This window comes from Gamsiella multidivaricata (genome assembly GCF_025024155.1).
Source record: "Gamsiella multidivaricata strain RSA 2152 chromosome Unknown BC939scaffold_109, whole genome shotgun sequence".
NCBI lineage: Eukaryota > Fungi > Mortierellomycota > Mortierellomycetes > Mortierellales > Mortierellaceae > Gamsiella > Gamsiella multidivaricata.
The window spans coordinates 64,701-85,459 of record NW_026251817.1 but is presented as its reverse complement, the minus strand read 5'-3'; the positions used below and the strand labels follow the sequence as shown (position 1 = coordinate 85,459).

Sequence of the window (20,759 nt, the reverse complement as noted above, 5' to 3'; positions counted from 1 at the left end):
CGGCTCTCAAGGATCCAATGGTACTCGTTCCTGAATATGTCATACTTTAGCGGCGCAATTTTTAGAAGGGCCATTGGACTTCAATGGAGCACGGATTTTCGGAGAGAAGCAAACAACCTATATAAACCCTGGGGGAGTTCCATTCCTCTTTTTTGACATAATATCCAATAGCCAACCATCGCCGTCAGACCATCGACAATGGCCTCAACCAACATTGAATCCCACGAACGAAACCGTGCCTCCTGGAACCATGCCATTGTTGCTCACAACAGCCACAAGGTCGACCAGCATCTATTCTTCAAGAATAAGGGTTCAACTCTTTTCAGGGAAGAAATGGATCTCCTTGGGAATCTCGCCGGCCTCTCGGTCTGCCACCTCCAGTGCAACTGCGGTCAGGATACCCTCAGTCTTGTTACCACGCTCGGTGCAGAAAACCCTGTCGGCATCGACATCAGTGACACCGCCGTAGATTTCGCAACCCAGCTCGCAAAGGACTCTGGCATCGATGCAACCTTTATCCGATCGGATATTTTCGAATACTTCAATACCGCAGAGCCAGATCAATTCGATGTCGTCTTCGCGAGTTATGGCGCCCTCAATTGGCTCAGTAGCATGCAGGTAAAAGACAACTTTGAATCAGCGGACCCCGTCAAACACATCGCTTTGCTTTGTCACCCGTATTAACCAGTATTGAACAACAATCCTTCCTTCCCCCCCCCCCTCATAGAAATACGCTGCTGGTGTCAGCAAGATCTTGAAACCTGGCGGACGATATTGCCTAGTCGAGTTTCACCCCGTAGGGTACATCTTCAACCCAGATATGGTCCATGAGTACCCATACTCGAGCGCCGGAGAGCCCATCCACAGCGAAGATGGCGTCGGCGACTATGTGGCTCTGTCATCGACAGAAGATAGAGAAGTCATGCCGAACCTCACGTACGCCGAGGGCATCAAGGACTTCAAAAACAGCAACCCAAGTACAGAGTTTTGCTGGGGCCTTGCAGATGTAATTGGATCCATGGCAGAGACCGGCCTACAGCTCTCGCATTTCAAGGAATATCCTTACTCCAACTTTTACAAGATTTACAAGTGTATGACTCCAGAAAAGGTCAAGGAAGGCGTCCGATGGTGTTTTGATGGCCCCATGCTGCCCTTGATGTATTCGATCTGTGTCAAGAAGCCCTTGCTGGCATAGAACCATAGACGGAAAGGTGTGGCGAACGAGCGAACCACCTAATTTATTATCAATCTTTAAAGCTGCTCGCACCTAAAAGGGAAACAATCCGCTTGCCAAATGCTGATATGAATACAGGTTGGAATACTTGTAAAATAGTGGTGGGCAAGGCACAAAAGGTACATGTTTCAAATGCATGAATGGGTGCTTGCTTGTTTGCTTGCACAGTCGAGAAGAAAATAAACCTGAATGCGTTTCAGATGGACGCGATGCCTAAAATAAAAAGATGCCTGAGAGTGACCCTGGTAAGGTTACTCTGCGACTGCTGTCGTCTCTTCCGTCTTTTGCTCCGATGTAGTAGAGTATTCATCAGCTGCGGCCTCGGAATCCTCATCTCCGTTAGGTCTGGAGATTGATGGATCGGCGGGTCCGAGTCGTACAGCGACACGGTTGCTGATATTCTCGTACCATTCCTCGACCGTCCTTCCATTCAAGAAGGCGATAATAAGCATGGTCATGTTGTCGCAGCCAATGTAGCTCATGTCGCTGTCGGATGCTAAACAATGATCCATGGTCATCTCGCAAATCGTATTAAGAGGAATTTTGTCGGCGATTCCCTTGCGGACAAAGGTGACCACCTCCTGCGAGCTCATACAGTCCCAGATGCCTATTGTGTATTTTAGTAGCAATACCATTAGTCAAAAGGCTAGATACAAAGGCATAATGCTTGAGCTCAAAGGCAGCAAGCCATACCATCGCAAGCAAGAACCAAGAATTCGTCAACGTCAGTCAAGGGGTGTTCCGTGATAACAGGGTTGGCTAATGTGGCAACGGCATTCAATAGTCAATAAGTATGTCCTGACAGCTCATTGATTGGTTTCCTACACAAAATACACTCCGTTTCGCATACCGGTGACGATCTGATCTTCCGGCCCCAAAGTGGAGTTCATCTTGAATTCAAAATCGCCCAATGCACGAGAGAGCGCAAGACTACCGTTAACTCTACCAGACTCTACAAATCCTCCTGCAGCGACGATTCTTCTGGATTCCTCTATGAGATGGCCGCAAAATTAGTCGGTCAGTTCACTCAGAGCACTCCCAGTAAGTGAAAGCCTGCAATTTCAGTTTCCTTACCTTTGTTCACAGGTTTATGATCGTTCGACAGAGCAATACCGGCTCCATCACTACAAAGGACCGCTCGAGAGTCACCGGCGTTTCCCTAGAGTCATTTAGAATGGTGTCGAGTCCATGTTGACAAATGAGTTGTAGTTCTGGTTCAGAGTCATTGTTTGCAAAATCGCATCCTTGACGAGACGTTACCACAAAGAGGATGTTTTTATCCGTGATAGTAGCCGTTATAGCTGTACATCCTGAAGAGTCGCCGCCATATTCAGGATCTATGAAAGATAAGGGAAAGAAGTTGTCAGTATGTCATGTCGACTTGAAAGATGGCGTTGTTAATGATCATGTCGAACTTTTGATGTTGCTTTTCATTACCATGGCGAAGCGCCCTGTCCATCTCTAGAAACCCGTTTTTGATGGCCGTCTTATAATCTCCCTTGGAAAACGCATGGTCAGCAATGATCCTTTTGTGTAGTCCCTCGCCGCTGTATTTGGCCACATTTGCGCCTGCGCACAATCAAAGAGTCAGTTAAGTGTATTGCTCTTTCTGACACATTGAAGCGTCAACTTTCACTTTAATAACTGTGACCACATGACTAACCTCCATGGCCATCATATACGGCAAAAAACGCGGTTCCCTTGGCATCCTCTACCTCCAGCAAGGTTGTGTGAGCGTCCTCCATGGCTATTTCGATGAAATGACGACCATATACGCCAATATTAGCAATTGCATGACACTAGTGGCCGATTACCACAATGTGCAGCTCAAATAAGCGAAGACCCTTACTGATTCGCCATCCTTGCATAGCCGAGGCTCCGTAGGCAAAGCGTCCATCGTGGCCAGCACTTGAGTGCTTATCCGTAATGGGTGCGGAAAGTGTCTGACCCATCGATTATCAGGCGTAACGTACAAAGGGATAGGTATTTGGAAAGGTAGTAGTGGAGCTGGTCTGGTGAAGGTAACGGAGGAAATCAACGACGATTAGTACGACAGGCCCAACTTCTAGCTGTAGGCAGCATCTCTGGGCGATGATTCCTCGTGAATCAGAATGAAGAAAGGGGTTGGGATGAGGCGCGTTCTCAGGGCCAAACCAGCCTGGTGGCCAAAAGTAGTAAAGTCCAAAAATCCCACTCAGGATTGTGTTTCAGTGGTAAACCGCAACGGTCAAACGGACAAAAGGAAGGGGTCTGAAAACAGAGGTGTGCCATGACATCCACGATCCACCGCTTGATAAGCTGCAAATCGTTTTATTGACTGCCGAGTTACAAGCGGCAGGAGACTAATCGTCGACTGATTGACTGAACTGTACTGAACTGAACTTCCAGGCTGGTGGTTGCTCGTCCTGAGTAGCAAGCCCTCTGCCGCAGAGCAAGAAAGCGTCCTGTGCACAGGAAGGTGCGATCTGATTCCAGAGGCAGGCGACAAGCGACCAGCATCTTATATGAGAGTGTCCGGTGTCCTTACATGAGTCCTGGCGCGGTAGAGGGCTCTAACAGAAGAAACAGAGGTGGGGAGAGAGAGAGGGAGAGAGAGGGAGAGAGAGAGAGGGAGAAGGGGAAGAGTGTGGGATGAGGAAAGTCAGATGGACTGAGCCGAGATGTAGTGGCGAGACCTGTGAAACAAGCAAGGAACCAATGAGCGATCGCGTGCAAATCTCGCTCTTTTGATGTCACATCAACCGTACCTGCGATAGTCTACAGTAGGCTACAGTATTACAGCACAACACGCGGTCATCGTCACTGCTGTCAGTCAGTCCACTCAATCTGTGCCATAGCCCAGACACGGCCCAACTTTCGCGCTCCGACATTCTGAACTCCCCTCTACGCGCTGAAGTACCACCTTAAGGCGCGTCATGACGCGTTTTGGCGCTTCTTACACGCGCGTAGATTTCTATGCTTTGGCCCTGGCCTTGTTCTGCAGCCCTAGCATGGGCCCTGTCAAGTACACGTCCGCATTACACTAGTACAAGAGGACAAAGAGTCCACGAGAAAGACGGAATGCGTCTCTCCCCACCCTCCACCGAAGAGCACTGTGTTTCTTTCCACGGACAAAATGTTTTGTTGTTTGTTTTCGAAAGACATCCTCGAGCGTGGTACACGCCGCGCTGTTTGCTCTCTTTTGGCCACTCACCCCCTCCCTTGTGCACTGCGCCGACCCATTGACCGCCATTCGCCCTTCCAGCTTTCTGTTCTCGGCTGGTCACATTCAAAGTAGACTATGCTCTCAATCTTCTCTCGTTCCTGTCGCTTTTTCTTTCTCCTGTCCTTCGACTTCTCTCCTTCTCTTTTTCCCGTCCCCGGCTCCATCCACTATTCCATCCATCTCCGCCATCCCCTAAGGCCCCTTCTTCTCATACGCATCTTATCCTGCTCATTTCCAAAACTATTCTCCATTAATTACACTCTCCTCACACTGGTCATACTGCTTTAGTATCGTCAATGCTCTGTCGTATCCCCAGTATCCGGGAGGGAGTAACGAAACTATTCATATTCTCAGCCATCCTCGCCTTTACGCCCCATTTCCATACCCATGCTCAGTCCAAAGGACCAGGGCCACGTGCGGGTCATTGCGTGGTTGAACATAAAAACACCCTTTATTTCCTAGGAGGCACTGCACCGACCTCCGACGGCTATGCTGCATTTACGTCCCTCAAATTACCCCTGACCGCAGCTTCCACTGCAGACCCAGAAACATTCCCTTGGCTTGACCTGCCAGATTCTCCTGTACCCATTCAAATCACAAACCTTACGATGACCTATTCAAGCCAGACTCCAACATCTACACCTTCGTGGATCGACTGTTTTGCAACAGATGATGGGCGTATTATCGTAGTAGGCGGGGGTTTCCAATTGCTTGTCTACAACATCGGTACATCTTCCTGGAGCGACACTGCCACACCGGCCTCGTCCATCATATTCGGCCCAAATGTATCCTCGAACATGTTCCTGAACCCAGTCTACATTCAGTCAAGGATCCTGGCGGACGGATTTACGGCCCTCGTCGTCTGCACTCTCACATGGAACAGCCAACCTCAGCCGTACTATCTGGACACGAATACATGGCTGGTCACGCTCGCAATTGGGACATCTCAAACAACCCCTCCAGGCACCACGGGGGCCTTGAGCGGCTGGGGCGCCATCCCAGGCGGAGGAACCTTGCTGCCGCCGGCTGGTTTCCGACACTATACACTTGCCATCTTGGGACAGGATAAAAATGAGCCTAAAAAGAATTACGGCAACGGGCGAGCGTTCATCATAGGAGGTTACTCGACATTAGTAACGGGCCAGGTCCAGGACTGGGATGCAATTACGTCTTTTCCTGTTCAGCAAGCGCCATCAAACGGTAAGCGCATATGGAAGAAGCATAGAAAATCATAGCAAACGGTTATCAAGAATCTAATCAGTTTCACAAATTCATGAACCAAATAGTGGTAGTCATGTTTGGAAACATGGGTTCACTTCCAAAGATAACAAGGGGGTCCGCTGCATATCCAGTATCACCTTCGCAACTCGACATCTTCCCTGGAAACGGTGGTGGGTCGAGCACACAGCAGCAGATTGTGGTCTTTGATAAGAACCAAAACGTGGCGACAATGCTGTCTGGGATCACAGGAGGACCTAGAAACACAATGTTCCGCGGCGCGACAGTCATCGGACAAGGACAGCAGATATTTCTGCATGGCGGGCTCAAAAGTCTGGACTTCAGTGCCCCACAGGAATCTCCTCCGCTCGACTATCTGGACCAATCTGTCGGTGTCTGGAATGGTGGATCTCAACAATGGGGCGACACCGTCGACATTTACACCCCAAAGAAGTCCAATTCATTGATGATTGGAGTGATTGCTGGGGGCGTTGCATTGGTACTGCTCATCGTAATTGGAATCTGGTTTATCAGGAGAAGACGACGGATGCGCATGCATGAGGAGGAGGAGCGGCAAACCAAAGGCATGGTGTTGAAGAGCGAGGACATGTTGCAAAAGGAGCATAGGGTCAGCCGCAATGGTGATAGCAACCCAAGCAGCGGTACCACTCCCGTAGTCGCTTTTGCGCATCCGCTGCTGGCCGGATACCCCCACGCTGAAACCGGGACGCATAGCCTACTGAAGTACTCGAACGGACTCCCCAGCGAACAAAACTACAGTCAAATTCAGAACCCCTACGCCAAGGCAGAGTCGATCATGGACGAATTTGCGACGCAGGCAGCTACAGCGACGCGCATTCCGCATGCTCCTCAAGAGTACCCGCCGTCCAGCACAATTAACGAAGATGCTTCGAGCGGCGACATATCGAGGTCGCCGTCGCATTACCAGACTGTAGTCAGTGTCCCTGGACGCCCATTGTACGGAATGGGCTCATATGGTATCGCGAAGCAGGAACTCACAGACATTGTCTCTGCTCCCGAGCCTCTAGAGCCATCAACCTTGGAAGACCTTGAGAACCTCAGGACCCTACGAGCGAGTCTCGACGGCAGTTCCCAAACATTGCTCGGTACTCCGCATACCCAGCGGGACTCCTCTCTCGATATTCGCCCGTACACCAGAACCTCATCCACATCATTCACTCAATACGGAGGCACCTATCAAAGCCCCTACATGTCTTCGCCTGCATTTTCGGCAACGTACTCAATGCCGGACTCTGCGCACGGTAGTGACACGGCGGGTTCATCACTTATCCGATAGGATTCGCCTTCTGCCAACCTCATGAACCAAATTGCAAACATGCACGTGTATACTACAGCATCCCCTCCCAGAGATCAGCACAGCTCCAAAATCTCTTTCCGTAGTGCCCCTAATTAACATTTTTAATCTCTCCGGTGTAACGGCCTTTGCTTTGCGAAGTGATAGGATTTGTTGTTCTGATCGACATGAGAGGAATTTATTATTGCTCGTGTCCATGGTCGCTATGTAAGGGCTCCGGGTGGCCGATAGGTTGATCGTATGTGCCGGTGTACTTTCGCAGTTCGTCTTCAAGCATTAGAATGTATGACACGGCTGGCGATGTAAAAAAAAAAAAAAAAAAAAAAAAAAAATGTAAACGAGTGAGAACAAGAAAGAAGATAAGTCAAGGTTGCTTGCAATTGAGGGCAACAGGTTCATTTCTGGAGCAGCATGTATATATGGCACGTACCTTTTCGCAGAATAGTTGCTTTTGAATCCGTGTTCTGTGCACAGCTATTTGGGTGGATGTAAAGATACCATGTCAGTTTATAGAAGGCCAGCATGGAGCACGACTTGGGTATGGATCAGTTTGTATGACATACTCGGGGATGACACTCTTGAGTTCATCAAAACCGCCGTTGATCTTTTCTCGCCGCTTCTGTTCAGAGAGAATATGGGCCATTCTTCGGTTCGGTGCCACGGTCGATTCACGTGTAGAAGTCTTGTGCACCACTCTGCCGCTAGTCGATCTTGTTGGACGAGAGGGGTATTGGTGAGGTTGATGGTTCTGCGCCCGGCCACTGTACTCTCTCGGCGAAGGTGTCAGCGGCGGGGTCTGGGGTGATCGCGAGTGAGGCTGTGGAGGCGGTGAGCTTAGAGAGTGTGGCGATTGTGAGGACCGTGAGGGCGGCAAAATTGATCCTGAAGAAGAGTCTTGATAATGGAATGTTGAAATTGGTCCTACACTGCTCTGGCTTCGCTGCCTGCCCTGGAACGTGTGTGGTATTTCTTGACCATAATGCGAAGTCTCCTCTGCGAACGATCTTCGAGACGGCGGCAACTGCTGACGGTTCCTTGACATCTGCTCATGGTGGGAGTTTGGATCTGGGAAACGCTGATGAGCATAGTACGCAGGGAATGTGTCGGATGATGATGGTTGAGATACATGTCGAATATCAGGGGTGGGGCCGTGGTATGACTGACTCCTGTGGTGCCCATAGACATCTGGCAGGGTGTCCACAGTGTGCGAGGCTTGTTCATAGGGATCATGACGTGAAGCCCCGTGGTATACTGGATAAGATGGCCGCCGTTGTGGGGCAGGGGATGTTGGGTTGTATTCAGCATTGTCCTGTGGATGGGGTCTTGGGTAATGCTGAGAGACTGGAGGTGGCGAGACCGAGTACTGATCATTGCGCTGCTGATGTTGTGTCACATACGGTTCTGGAGACTCGGGGCCGGACATGTGCTGGAGTGGAGAGTAAGACGAGTTGCGTTCGAATGAGGACAGTGGCATGACGGTGTGGCTGGTGCAATGGCAGACTGGATCGCTGGTGACGGAGATATCGCGGGATGCTGGGAGTATCAAGGAGGACTCGATGGAGAGCTAGACACGGATGAAGAAAAGAGGGGGTAAGGAGGTGACAGGAAGCCAGGGGTGAGGGAGGTGAGGGAAGGATAGGAAAGCAAGTGCCACATTAAGACGGGTGCACGTCCACGCTTTATATCTTCAACACAGGATCAAGCATGTGCTCTGGTGCTCCTGTTCCCAACCTGTCTCCCCCCGTCGCCCCCTGTCATCACCATCACCATCGCAGCCAAGACAGCCAAGCGATAAGCGCATGGGATCCCGATCGGCTATGTGCCATGTCCACACGCAGACGCTCACATACGCACATACACATCGATGCACGTTATAAAACATATATTACACATGCCACCACGCACACATCCGTGCTCATGATTGAGAGCCATCCGGCATGCCCAAGAAATGGGATCTAGTGGGTGAGCGGAGCCACTTGTTCGATTGGAAGTGATGACAGAGATGCAAGCAAGCATAGTCAGCCTTGTCAGTCGAGGCATCGATGATGATGGAGACGATAATGGGGATGATAATGGAGATGATGATGAGTGACGATGATGATGATTGACGATGGCTCACAAGGAAATACAAAAAATCGAAGGGTGCGCCAAAGACGAAGCAATCATGAGGAGTGTTGGGTCCATCGAGAGGGGCTGCCAACGTGTCTATGGCGGGACTGTGGATGCGGAGGTGTGGGGGGATGCGCCAAAGTAACACCGGGAAATGAAATGAAATCAAATGAAGTGAAGGATCCCCCCCACCTGAAAGCAGCAGCAGCCAATAAGCACGCGTGGACCACGAAGGCCTTCCTGGCCGTCTTCGGCCTCGGGGGTGTCCTTTGCTTGCGTGGAATGCAGCGACCGGGGCATTTTTACTGTGCGAGAGCCCGTCTTTATAATCTGGAATCCCTTCTGGTGCCCCCATCCATCGCCTCATCGCATGCACCACATGCACCACATGTGCAACACACATGCACACACCTTTACAAATTTCATTACGAACCCAAATAAACCACCTACACACAGACACACCCTGGTACGGTGTCGATGCGATGTGTCGAGAGCGAAGCGCGTGGTGCTCTCTCACTTCCACATCCTCAAATGCATGCACGCACTCTTGCTTTCTGTTGTTGTAGACACTCTACACCACCGAAAATACGTCCAGGGGCAATTAGTGCTCCCCATTCTTTTTTTTTTTATTTTTTTTTCCTTCCATGTTTATGCTCATAAAATAATAGTAATATGATAAAGATAATAATAATAATAATGATAATAATAATGCATGTGATACGGAGGCCCCTGTGGATGTTGTTGATCATGATATGGACTTGGTCGCTTCCGATGGTCTCTCTCGGTCCTGCCGCCACACGCAGGCAGTCTCTTCGTCCCCTGTCAGCACATTCCTTCCTCTCTTAATTTTCTCCACAATGTGCACATACACACGCACCCAACCATCGCACCCCTCCATTAAATATTTAACAAGGTGAGGATTACACGTGTCATGGTCTAGCCCACCTCACATGTGAGTATGTGAGGGTGAATTTACCCACGCGTAAACCTTCTCGGGTCTTGTCTGATCGTGCGCACGAACCAAGCAATCGACACCCTAGTCCCGACAATTCTGACCCCGTCTGCTCCGATGGACAAGAATACATGCACTTAATGCCCTAGAGCCGTATATGCTGACGCATCCCTATGCGTGCGATAATCTGGCTGCCTCTCCTTCGCAGTCAAGGGGCACCACCACTGTCCTTCAGACGCTCTATAAGCAAACACATGCGCTCACCATAGCAATACTTCATGCGACCCTCCCCCCTTCCTTTTTCTGGCCTTTGCTGGTATACTCGCCAAGAGACAGGAAGGTCAGGACGTAAACATGTATTCTCCATACCTACAATGATTTACCTCTTACATACACAAGACCATCATTCTTCGTCTTACTGGGGTAATTTGTTTGTAAAGGATTTACCGCAATACGCGCCGCATTAGGAAATGGACTAAGGAAGCCGAGGATGGACCAACATCCATGGCAGCGAGGCATCGCATCCTGGGGAACCATACGGGCCCACACTCTGCGGTCGGTCTCAGGGCCTTCCTTTTGGCGTCGATTGTAAGCACTCCCTCAGTGCCGATGATTGAAAGGCCGCACAGCCTCGATAGTAGTCTCGACTGCGTCATCTTTGACGGCATAATAGATGTCCACGCGATACGTCCATTCGCCATCCATCCGAAAATAGGATTGGTCGCAAACACGAACAAATATCTGGCTTAGCGCACCACATGTCGCAAGTCGTGACAAATGTCATTCCCATTCAGCAAAGTGCAAAATACTCAACGATGTCGTCTGCGATAGGAAAAACAGGAGGCAGTGTTCCCCCTCGCTCTCTGAACCCCCGAATGGCACATCCAAAGCATGATATAGACCAAGAATCGGCTCTTTACCCTGCAGCAGCACCCGTTCATGGGAATTGTCCATATTATAATCCGCTTTAAATGTACACCACAGTAGCCTCTTCGCACAAGAGATAAGCACCTCGAGCCCAGGCGGTGCTACGAGTGGGAAATCTGGAGTACAAAGGCCAAAAAAATTCGATATTTTGACAGGCCATAAATCCTTTGGACGTAATCATCGATTGTGTTTCCAACTTTTCAAATGTATACGTTTGGCATGAGAAATCGCTCGGCCCTTCCTCTCGTTCCTTAGACGGTATTTTTCCCAGTCTGTGGCCAACAAGAGATACTGCGAACTGTAAATAAAACATTGTTCGTTCAGATAGCGCTTTCGCTTCTCATCTCCTGTTATTTGACCGAGCTATGGCCCGGGTACTTGATTTATCTCTCGCAAAATCATCTGTAAAGCGCAGCGAGAGACATCGAGACATCTGATTACAGAATAAGGTCCGACTGGACAACAGCCATGTTTTAGAGATCTAGAAAAGTCCAACAAAAAATGGCCCACATCCAAAGAACTGACATGTTTTTATTTACCTTCCTCGCATTCTCGTTCCGTCCCCAACTAGCCTAACAGGGACCTAGCTACAAAGTTTCCAGCCTACATAGTCTACTATTTGTGGCCTCTGTTCAATATATATATTACGCAACAAAGCACCAAGAGAGATGGTACAAAACGACCAGGCGAGGGGCTTTCCATGCTTTTTTCTTTCTTGCTTGAATATATTTTCGTCAGCAACAGCAACATCAACAGCTTAACGAGTGCAGAAGTATATATTCAGACTCGGAAGGCAAAAGGGAAAAGCGCGACGCAGAGTGAGTGACGCAGCAGATTTGGCGAGGCAATGGCTCAAGCATTTGGCGTCGTTTTCGGCTGCATAGTCATTCCTTAAGTGCAATCCCTTGCTCGATCGCATGGCATATCCGAGTCAAAGATCGGATTATACGAGAAATCCTCCTTCCCGTTGTGTAGTTATACAGGCACAAAAGCAATGGTGCCGCTGCCTGCATCCCTATCCTCAATGGCCTGGAACTTTGATGTGATCTTTCCTAACGATCCTCGTATGCATGTCATTGGACGGGAAACCTTGGTAGACTACACCGTTCCACAGAATGAATAGACAAATGTTGTGAAGTCGCATAGCAAATTGGCAACCATAGACAGATCCCGACAGTGGGCTGCAGCTATAGTCTACCTTGAGAAGGAATTGTGCTTCACTGCTCTGTGCTAGTTTAAGGGAGACGCGTGCTAGTTGAATTAAAGTTGGTTCACTTAAATAGATGTCGAACATTCTGTTTCTGGCCTTTGGTTTCTCCGGAGCGATATTTCTGCAGGCAGTTGCTCGACATTGCAAACTGATGGTATTCAGCCTTACTTCTAAAGGATACATGGAAACTATCTACACCAGCTCCGACCGATTCGTATCACACCGCCGCACACTCTCCGGGTATGTAGTCCACTCTAGACTACCACGGACACAAAAAAAAAAAGCAAATTCTCCCATTTCAACCAGCCGCTACCGCTTATGAGAAGGTTTGAACTTTGTGGATGAACGGTAACATGAAGGTTTGTAGTTCACAAAACGGCCTCTTACCTCGGACGTTTAATGATCCTGTGTCTTTTTTTGAACAGCCACAGTTTCCGTATGTTAGCGCTCTAGACAACACATGGTAGCTTAAGATAATATTTTCACGTTGGCTTGCTGCAAGCGAGACGTAAGCAGCTGCACAAAAATATTCCTCATTTTAGTGCGCACAGCGAATTCAACTTCCCGTGCTTTTTTTTTTCTTCGTTTTTGATAGCTGATCAAGGAGTACCGACCTATGTTCTGCTGAAGAGCACGGGGGAGACGTACCGCAAGTCGAAACGCGTTCTGGGCGGACGCCCCTTTGCAAAGATTGATGTCCAAAGATCGCAGTATGCTTTAGCTAGGTTCCTCCTATGCCCTCGCTGTTCACACAAGGGAACATGAAGGTGCATCCAATGTTCCATGATAAGGAAGCGCACTTTCATGTATCATTTTATGAGGGAAAAGGAGAGTGGGAAGAAATTCCCGTGTTGGCATTGACAATCCAAAGATCGTGCGTAGTAAAGTTTGAAGGAATATTCTTTCGGAATAAAAAAAAAAAGGTTGCAGCAAAGGTCTTGCATGTATCGCGTGGAACAACTTGGTTTTTTGGTCAATGTTGGCGCTCAACAAAAAGACAGCACACTCTTTCAGGTACAAAGCGCTGTTGACTAGTGTAAGAGATGACACGCGCCGCATGACAGCCTACCACTATCAGTTGGTAGAAAGAAACCGCCGGTGCACCAATGGGAAGAGAACATCTTCAGTTCGAGAACAAAACAACATTCTTATCGTCTTTACTATTTATATTTTGTCATGCGTGTCTTATAAGTTTGTCGACCTGTGGATGAGATGAACGCATTGCTGGGGTCGAGTACTGCGCCTTTGTAAAAATGAAGGGATTCGAATTATGCGCATGGAGGTTCCGGCAGCGCAGCCTATACTAAAATAAAAATTGAACACGTTCTTCACAACAGCACGCAACAGCTCACCCTTAGCCCTAGCAATCCGTCAGGAGCAACAATGCTCTAATTCTAATGATCGTAGATGGCGAGCTGTTATCCTTTCCTGTACCATAAGAAATGAATTAGCCCATGTGGCTACGTTAATGTGGATTTCATCAAGCATCGAGGATGGGGCGGCAGGGTCTGTAGCACTACGCTGGTGCAGGGCGCCGAATTTGTTGGCCTCGATTAAGTTCACTCCTCGAAAAGCTATGCACTGTCGTCTGCAGCCAATCATTGTCGCGCTTTTTGTTCTCGATGTGGTAGGTGGTCCGTGCAGGTTAGACACGCGCGTTCTAACAATCTCTAAATCCTTAATCATATTATGATCTTGAGACCCCTAATAGTGCTACAATCTCGCGGTGGGAACTCCAGGTATAGCACAGGCGCTTTGCATTCTCGCGTTTTCTAACAAAACCATGCCGTTAGACGCCGGATACCCTTAGCCGGTCATTGGAGCCGGATTGTCGAAACCCAAATTCATGCACCTCGTGGGTTGGTGAGTCTCACCCAGGATCTAGGGTGTTTCACGCGGCCCAAGCACCCAATCACCGTCAAATGGAGTGCTGGTTGGAGACGCAAAATAGGGCAAGCCTGGCCCGCGGCTACTATACACTTTCCTTATTTAAAGGTTCGCGTAAAAAAAAGGCAACTATTCACTTCTTACAAAAAAACGATATATATATACGCCATCGCGAGATGGGATCTTGTTCAAGCAAACCTGCATCTTCCAGCAGCACTATGATCCATTCCCAAAGCATTCCTCCTCCCCAAGGGAGCATTATATACCTCCAAAGCGCCCCTCCCCCACCAGTTATGCCCGCGCCTCTATCCTACGATCTCCCCAAAGAATGGTAAAGCCTATGAATGTCCCACGTCAAAGATGAGAACCTCTGCGCAGCATGTTCTTCATAACTAAAGCACCTTTTAATCTCACACCGTACAATCATTGAATTCTCATAAACGACTGTGCTCCAGGGTCTGTCAGTACGATCCTCTAAGCAAACACCTTTTCTATGTCAATAGATTTACTGGTATGCGGCAATGGGAGCATCCTAATGGAGCTGCGGCTGCTGCCAATGATTCTGCCAATTTTCGACAACAAATGGTTGTCTATGAGCAAAACCTGGCAGCCTACAACCGCCTGTACGGCGCTGGTGCTGGAGGTGGACTTCCTCAGATGAGTCCGCAGATGAGTCCGCAGATGAGTCAGCAGACTAGCAATGTTAGCAACGCTACGGTGGCTGGTGGTAGGTCCAATCGGGAAGGGGCAAGCTTAGCCAAGGGAGCAGTGGTGGGCCTCATGGCAGGATCCGTCATCCGGAACTCCAGAAACCGTCGCGCTAGGTGCTAAGTGGTGGTGCCACATATGATAATGAAGATTACCTGAAGCCTGAAATGAGCACTTCGAGATTTTCGCATTCCTCAAATGCACGAACATCCTTTTATTGCGCACCCTTTCCTACCCATCTGACCTTGATGCAGATTCTCCTGAGCCATAAAATCAGTTATAGCCATATTCTATTGAGTGCTCCAACCATAAACGAGTGTTCATGCCAGAGCCATATTCAAAAGTTCGACCATAATCGGCTTCAGTTCCCTACATAGAATATGACTTGATGTCACGAAGGGATTGCTGTCGGGTATAGAGTATGAGCTCTTTGCTTATCGACTTTTATGTTATTATGATACGTGAGTCCTGTAAAATAATAAATATGTCAGACTTCATATCAAGAAGCACCAGACATTGGTTTTTCTTTATATGCTATATGACAACGACCATCAGCCTTTGACCCACCTTAAACTTCTCGGAGAGTACCTTCTTCAACTCGGTCAATATTCGTCAAAATAATATACATGTTTGGACGAATGCGCTCTTCAGTTCTGTGTTTTTCGTACCAAAGCTCGACAAGAAGAAAATATAAGGATATAAGAATATGAATAGATAGCTCTACACTCTCTACGTTGCTCAGTAGTTGGACAGCTGTAGAATGCGCGTCTTGTTCTGTAGACATCGAAAGAAAGCAATTCCATAACTGCCACTTGTAAACAATGTGATCTCTAACGCCTCTCGCCCCGGGCCCTGGCCCATTCGTCCGAACCTAGTAGAGGTTGAGAATGGAGGATAGTGCAAGTTCAGTATACGTCAGTTTCATGACAATGCGCAGAGAAAAAGAGGAGGAAAAGGTAAGAGGCAAGACGTCGAAGGAACGATTATTTGAGTGGAATCGATAAGAAGACAACACCGCGTACGTATTTGCTCCTTCTTGCAAATTGAAGACAGCAACCCATAAGTGTATCATAGAAATATCGAGAGGAATGTCATGACAACATACCGCTTTCTCGATCCTTTGTTTCGATGGACCGATTGTCGCCGGTCTTCCCTAAGAGCTCATCCATCTCCAGCACTTGTCTTTGTTTGATAGCTTGGATTTCTGTTTGATCCAGGCCTAATCGTCCCAAGTTTGACTCGGACAGTCGATGTAAAAACTAAAGGTTTGATTAGAGATTGTTTGATGCGCTAACGAGTTTGAATACACGAGAAAGGATGCAAGGCTAAAGCATTCCCAGCTTTTTTACCCTGGCCAAAACGGGTTCTCGGATTGATCTTCGTCTTTGCACTACAACTTCGTCGTATTCGACTGTATAACGTCTTGTCACATCAACAACTTCCTCAGCTGCATGAGTAAAAAAGAAACACAGCGCTTGATGAGAACCCCGATATGATAACCAGGTCTAGACTACACCCATTTGTCTATCATTTCATTCAACACTTGCCTGAGAACGCGACGCAGTAGCTCAATGACTTGCCCCAGCCGGTGGTGTAAAGCAACGGTTGGTCATATGCAGCTTCACATGCATCACAATGGATCCATCGTTGTTTGTGTTCGCTCCAAACTTCGGTCCAGACATGGTCTGTCGTGTCATGTACATATCGCGCTTTGAAGCCTAGTGCGCGACAGAACAGCGTAAAGCACTAGTTTCAAGGAAGAAGGAGGTAGGGGAAAGAGTCATGGATGGCCATTCAGTATCGAAACAAGAAGAGACGTCCCGTTGCATGAAATTGGCTCACGTTCCGACAGCATCTTACATTGGCCCACTCACCACACCGACCACGACGCGTTCTGAATAGGATTCTGGATACGCCTCCATATCGAGGAAAGCGAGTTATTGCTGTACATGACTGGGTGCATCTGTAGGTCTCCACAAATCCTGCTCCATCCTGCCTCTCTTGGTCCGTTGGTGCAATACCTCCTGCAAACACTGTCTTGCCCTTGAACACGATCAGATAAAACCAATCAAAATAAATATGTGTGTTTTCCAGTAGGTTCTTATTGAGTCATTCAGCGCGTGCCGTACCTGGCAGCTGACACATGGCGGCTCGTTCACCCACACGAAGTAATCGTTCTTGAACCAATGCAAGAGCCGCCTAGCGGTAATTAGTTGAATGGGCCAAGAGCAAGGGGCGAGCTTCGTTAATGTCTACTAGTGTTGTACTTTTCATGTCGGGGTTATTTCCTGCGTATCAAATGAAGGTGGATGGAGGCCCGATTGATCTCATTGGCTGCAACAACCCATAGATATTTTGAAAGGAAGACCTCTCCTTGGCAGGGAAACAATACCGGGTACGTCTCACATAAACCAACGAGCTGACAAGGTGAGGCTCAAGTCATTAGATCCAATCTCGAATTTCCATGCCGGCAAATTGCACTTTCCTTTACCTTATGACAATGTCGTCCGTGCTATCGTCCGGATGTTCTTTGGCCATGACCTCTATGTCTTCGTAAAATTTATCGACGGGGATTTGCTCGTAGGCCTGGTCCTATACCATTATATCGATGGTTAGCACCAGCAATCCATTCAGATTTCCATTGTCGCCAGTAGTCCGTTTTTCCTGAATGTGCTACTTTTCTTACTAGAAGCTGCCGATCCTCGTATGCCAAGACAGCCGTATTGACACGCAGGAATTTATCAACAAATTCCTTTTCATAAATGGAGGGGTCAGAGACGGATGCGAAAGGGTCAGCAGCAGCTTCTTGGGTAGCGACTGATGATGATATCCCTGCTTCCTGATGCAATAGACTCCCAAGTCGATTGGCCAATTGCGCGATATCGGCTTCTGAAGGCGTCTTTGGTTGGCCGCTGTTCACCGCAGGATTGGTGGTTGCCGTGGAGGCTTGCTGATTCCGCTGCGGACGCATTGCTGCAAACTGGCTAGCCAGCTGCTGGGCCAGATCACTGATTTGTTGTTGGTCCATGTTGAATCTGATCCCGGGTTCCTTAGTGCTTGTATGTGAATGGCGAAGTTGATGTAAAGAAACTGCGGCTGTCTCATGCCATTTTGTACACGCAGCTCGTTTGCCCATAACTTATGCCCCTTATGATTTCCCTCGCCACTGACGTGCGCGCTGTTGCTCATTATCCAAAAGAATTGGCATGTAGTGCTGTTGTTCGACCAGAAATGGATAAATATGTTTTTGAAGCTTGCAGCTGTAGGGGCTACCACAGACGGAGTCGTTCAGGCTATTGTAGCCTGCACTCGCACGGTACAAACATGTATGCTTTATCCGCAATCCTGGTTAAGAACAAAAATGATAAGCAATTCCTACCCCCAGCTTCCCATCCCGCCGGCGTCCTTCTTTTTTGGTTCGAGCGCTAACCCCCTGCTACCCCTTTAATTTATGTGCAGGACACAGTAACAAAACGTGGAGGACAATTGTCTGGGCGCTGCCGGGCATTGGAGTGTGATGCATCAGAAGGCGAGCAAACGAATCCCGGTGGGAAAAGGAAGGATCTTTAATAAAACTCATATTTCCAGATCTTTTCTGCGATTCCAAATGTTCTCGGAATGATTGTCGGCAGTACCCATTGGTTAGAAGTCAGCCAAGCAATGCGATTCGCCCTGGCCGAGAGCGAGTCTGTTGGCGACGCATCCAAAAGGCATACGGTCTATACACAGTAAGCATTCATGCAAAAAAAAAAAAAAAAAGGCTTTGTAGAAGAGCACTAAACCCAGCTCTTCTCTTTCTCTACAGAACAAACTGAAAAGGAGTTTCATCAATGATCTGTTGCAACTGACGAGCCACGGCTTCCATCCCGACAGACAGTACAAAGCGATAAACAAAGGGAATAAAAAAAAAACAAAGATAACGAAAGAAAGAGAGCGCCGTTAACATAGCCGACATGCAAGAAATAATTAAAGAAAGTTTTGTCCGACGGACTCCTTCCATCGGTAGTAGCAGGAAGGCAAATAGATTTCAAAGAAACTTGGTTCGAACAAATGCATACATGTCCCAAGACTGCCACACTACTCCTTGTAATACCTGAGAAAGGACGGGGTGAAAATGCAAAGTTGGCACCTAGTTTTATCCGATCGAAGGTTATATAAAAGTGGCATTAAATAGGACCTTCAAACGGAAGCTGGGCTGTAAACTATAACGCAAACTCCTTTATGTAATAAGATACTATGTTGCATCTCTTGAACAGGCGACAGATGTCCATGGTCTTTTTTTTTTTTTTTTTTTTTTCATGGTCGTGATCATAGTCATGGTCACGGCGACCTGACTTCCTGTAGAGTAGTAGGGTTTTCATCAGGTGCCGTTAAACAATGCCTTTTTAATGTTGAGCGCGAGAGATGGTTGCGATATTTCCAAGAAAATCAAGACAAGAGAGGGTCTTTATTTTCAGGGCAGACGGTACCTTATAAGGCGGTTCCCGTCTGCACCACGCGCAGGGTACTTGTACGTAGTCAATATAGTGCAACGGCTCACTCGCGGCACCAGGAAAATGGTTGATGTTATTCCTATTTATTAGTTTATAAAATGGTCCGAGCCTATAACTTCTGCTATTTCATCCATCCAGGTGCATAATTCTGCCACTACCCTTTTCTGCCTTTGACTCTCAACAAACCTGCATGCGTCCCTTCAATAACAACAATAACAATAACAATAACAAGAGATCTGTACAAAAACCGTCGCAATAGCAACAAATAGGTACAGCGGGATAATACAAATCTAAGATCAGAATTTTTTTGCTGTCCAAGTACGATTGACACATGTACCTGTTGCATATTTAACTGGTAGTTTTCTTTTTTTTTTTGCTCTGCATTAGCAACGATATAGGTGAGGCAGATTTTTGTACAGAGGCGGACAAAAATAAAAATAAGACAAATAGAATAGGGTCTCGCGCCTCATCCGGGGCATTCGGAGTAAGCAAGTAAGCGCGTGAAAGCGAGATACCCAGCCCACCTCCAGATTCCACAGAGAGGGCATGCTGTGATGCCTTCAAGGCCTGTGCATGATTGCAGTATTTCAATTAGACGCAAAGTGACTACTCAGCTACTTGACTACTGCGGTTTGTCCTGGTAGATTAACGCGGCGAAGCGAAAAGTCTCCTAGTTTACTGCTATCCTAAAATGCCTATACTTCTATTGTAAGCCGAGTTCTTTCAATACAGGCGCGTCATAAAACAGAGCGCGTTCCTTTATGCTGAACTGGGAACACCTAGACGCGTGGTAGACTAGAAGGTTTCGCTGTTCGTACAAGTGTGCCGCATGAAAATGAACCTAATATCAAATTTGATCCTGATCTCTCTCAACTAACCGAGTTTTCGTTACCGCATCGAGATCGAGGTGCCGATGCGAACTACCCCTGATTGATGCTTTAATATGATATTGCGACAAAAATTACTATCCTACACGCATGCAGTCCAGACCCAAGTATCCATATAGAAATACAGCACCTCCTTGAAGACACGCACACAGTGCATAGATGCAGATAAACAAAAAAAAAATATTCCTAAACAACAATGCAGAGTTGTCGTTGATTCAATCGTTTGGCAAATAGGGGTATTGTATAGAGAATGGTAATGGCGAACTGGAATCGTAAATAAGTAGGTTTCCTTTATGACATGTTCAGATTTCAGAAAGAGCTAAGGGTAGAGCATGTATGCGCAAGCTTGAAACGCGGGTACGTTCAAGGGACACAGTTTTTACTGGGATCCAAGCAACTGCACTACAGCAATGCTTAGTGGTAGAGTAGACTGTTAGTGCAGATTGGAATGAGCAGGTTATCTGTCGCTACATGTTGCGTTACTCAAGGCTGATGTGTTTCGGATGTCTTGAGATGACATACGGAGGGGAATGGCTGATTATGCCACGGCGGTATGGAGCTCTCCGTCGTCGACGCGCCTCTACTGGCACGAT

General features: G+C 47.9%; 7 protein-coding genes across 7 annotated transcripts; 3 read left to right on the top strand and 4 right to left on the bottom strand.

Moving 5' to 3' along the window:
• Positions 1 to 198: 198 nt before the first annotated feature.
• Positions 199 to 1,195, top strand: BC939DRAFT_507880 (S-adenosyl-L-methionine-dependent methyltransferase; the record flags this gene model as incomplete). Its single annotated transcript, XM_051560938.1, has 2 exons — positions 199 to 618; positions 728 to 1,195. The coding sequence occupies 2 exons, from the start codon at positions 199 to 201 to the stop codon at positions 1,193 to 1,195; spliced, it is 888 nt and encodes a 295-aa protein (XP_051406985.1).
• Positions 1,196 to 1,340: 145 nt separating this feature from the next.
• Positions 1,341 to 3,186, bottom strand: BC939DRAFT_510066 (phosphatase 2C-like domain-containing protein; the record flags this gene model as incomplete). The annotated part of the gene is made up of 8 exons (XM_051561089.1): positions 1,341 to 1,841; positions 1,928 to 1,993; positions 2,085 to 2,225; positions 2,309 to 2,393; positions 2,495 to 2,571; positions 2,672 to 2,803; positions 2,898 to 2,981; positions 3,084 to 3,186. 8 exons carry the CDS (start codon positions 3,184 to 3,186, stop codon positions 1,486 to 1,488), a joined length of 1,044 nt encoding a protein of 347 aa, XP_051406984.1. The 3' UTR covers positions 1,341 to 1,485.
• Positions 3,187 to 4,506: 1,320 nt separating this feature from the next.
• BC939DRAFT_533187 (uncharacterized protein) lies at positions 4,507 to 7,107 on the top strand. The gene is made up of 2 exons (XM_051561689.1): positions 4,507 to 5,639; positions 5,726 to 7,107. Exons 1-2 carry the CDS (start codon positions 4,736 to 4,738, stop codon positions 6,973 to 6,975), a joined length of 2,154 nt encoding a protein of 717 aa, XP_051406983.1. The 5' UTR covers positions 4,507 to 4,735; the 3' UTR covers positions 6,976 to 7,107.
• A 67-nt stretch (positions 7,108 to 7,174) lies between these two features.
• Positions 7,175 to 8,716, bottom strand: BC939DRAFT_497057 (uncharacterized protein; the record flags this gene model as incomplete). The annotated part of the gene is made up of 3 exons (XM_051559706.1): positions 7,557 to 8,716; positions 7,424 to 7,467; positions 7,175 to 7,287 (listed from the first exon to the last, which is right to left on the bottom strand). Exons 1-3 carry the CDS (start codon positions 8,465 to 8,467, stop codon positions 7,175 to 7,177), a joined length of 1,068 nt encoding a protein of 355 aa, XP_051406982.1. The 5' UTR covers positions 8,468 to 8,716.
• A 192-nt stretch (positions 8,717 to 8,908) lies between these two features.
• On the bottom strand, positions 8,909 to 9,402 carry BC939DRAFT_481633 (uncharacterized protein; the record flags this gene model as incomplete). The annotated part of the gene is made up of 2 exons (XM_051559043.1): positions 8,909 to 9,198; positions 9,330 to 9,402. The coding sequence occupies 2 exons, from the start codon at positions 9,400 to 9,402 to the stop codon at positions 8,909 to 8,911; spliced, it is 363 nt and encodes a 120-aa protein (XP_051406981.1).
• Positions 9,403 to 13,995: 4,593 nt separating this feature from the next.
• Positions 13,996 to 15,132, top strand: BC939DRAFT_22693 (uncharacterized protein). The gene is made up of 2 exons (XM_051550827.1): positions 13,996 to 14,409; positions 14,534 to 15,132. The coding sequence occupies exons 1-2, from the start codon at positions 14,114 to 14,116 to the stop codon at positions 14,907 to 14,909; spliced, it is 672 nt and encodes a 223-aa protein (XP_051406980.1). The 5' UTR covers positions 13,996 to 14,113; the 3' UTR covers positions 14,910 to 15,132.
• A 484-nt stretch (positions 15,133 to 15,616) lies between these two features.
• On the bottom strand, positions 15,617 to 17,814 carry BC939DRAFT_507875 (uncharacterized protein; the record flags this gene model as incomplete). The annotated part of the gene is made up of 7 exons (XM_051560937.1): positions 15,617 to 15,657; positions 15,892 to 16,045; positions 16,136 to 16,233; positions 16,736 to 16,829; positions 16,916 to 16,985; positions 17,278 to 17,378; positions 17,473 to 17,814. 7 exons carry the CDS (start codon positions 17,812 to 17,814, stop codon positions 15,617 to 15,619), a joined length of 900 nt encoding a protein of 299 aa, XP_051406979.1.
• Positions 17,815 to 20,759: the final 2,945 nt, after the last annotated feature.

Coding starts and splice junctions, on each gene's coding strand:
- BC939DRAFT_533187 (XM_051561689.1), top strand. CDS start 4,736: ATGCTCTGTCGTATCCCCAGTATCCGGGAGGGAGTAACGAAACTATTC. Junction 5,640..5,725: donor TCAGCAAGCGCCATCAAACG/GTAAGCGCATAT, acceptor TGAACCAAATAG/TGGTAGTCATGTTTGGAAAC.
- BC939DRAFT_22693 (XM_051550827.1), top strand. CDS start 14,114: ATGGAGTGCTGGTTGGAGACGCAAAATAGGGCAAGCCTGGCCCGCGGC. Junction 14,410..14,533: donor TACGATCTCCCCAAAGAATG/GTAAAGCCTATG, acceptor ACTGTGCTCCAG/GGTCTGTCAGTACGATCCTC.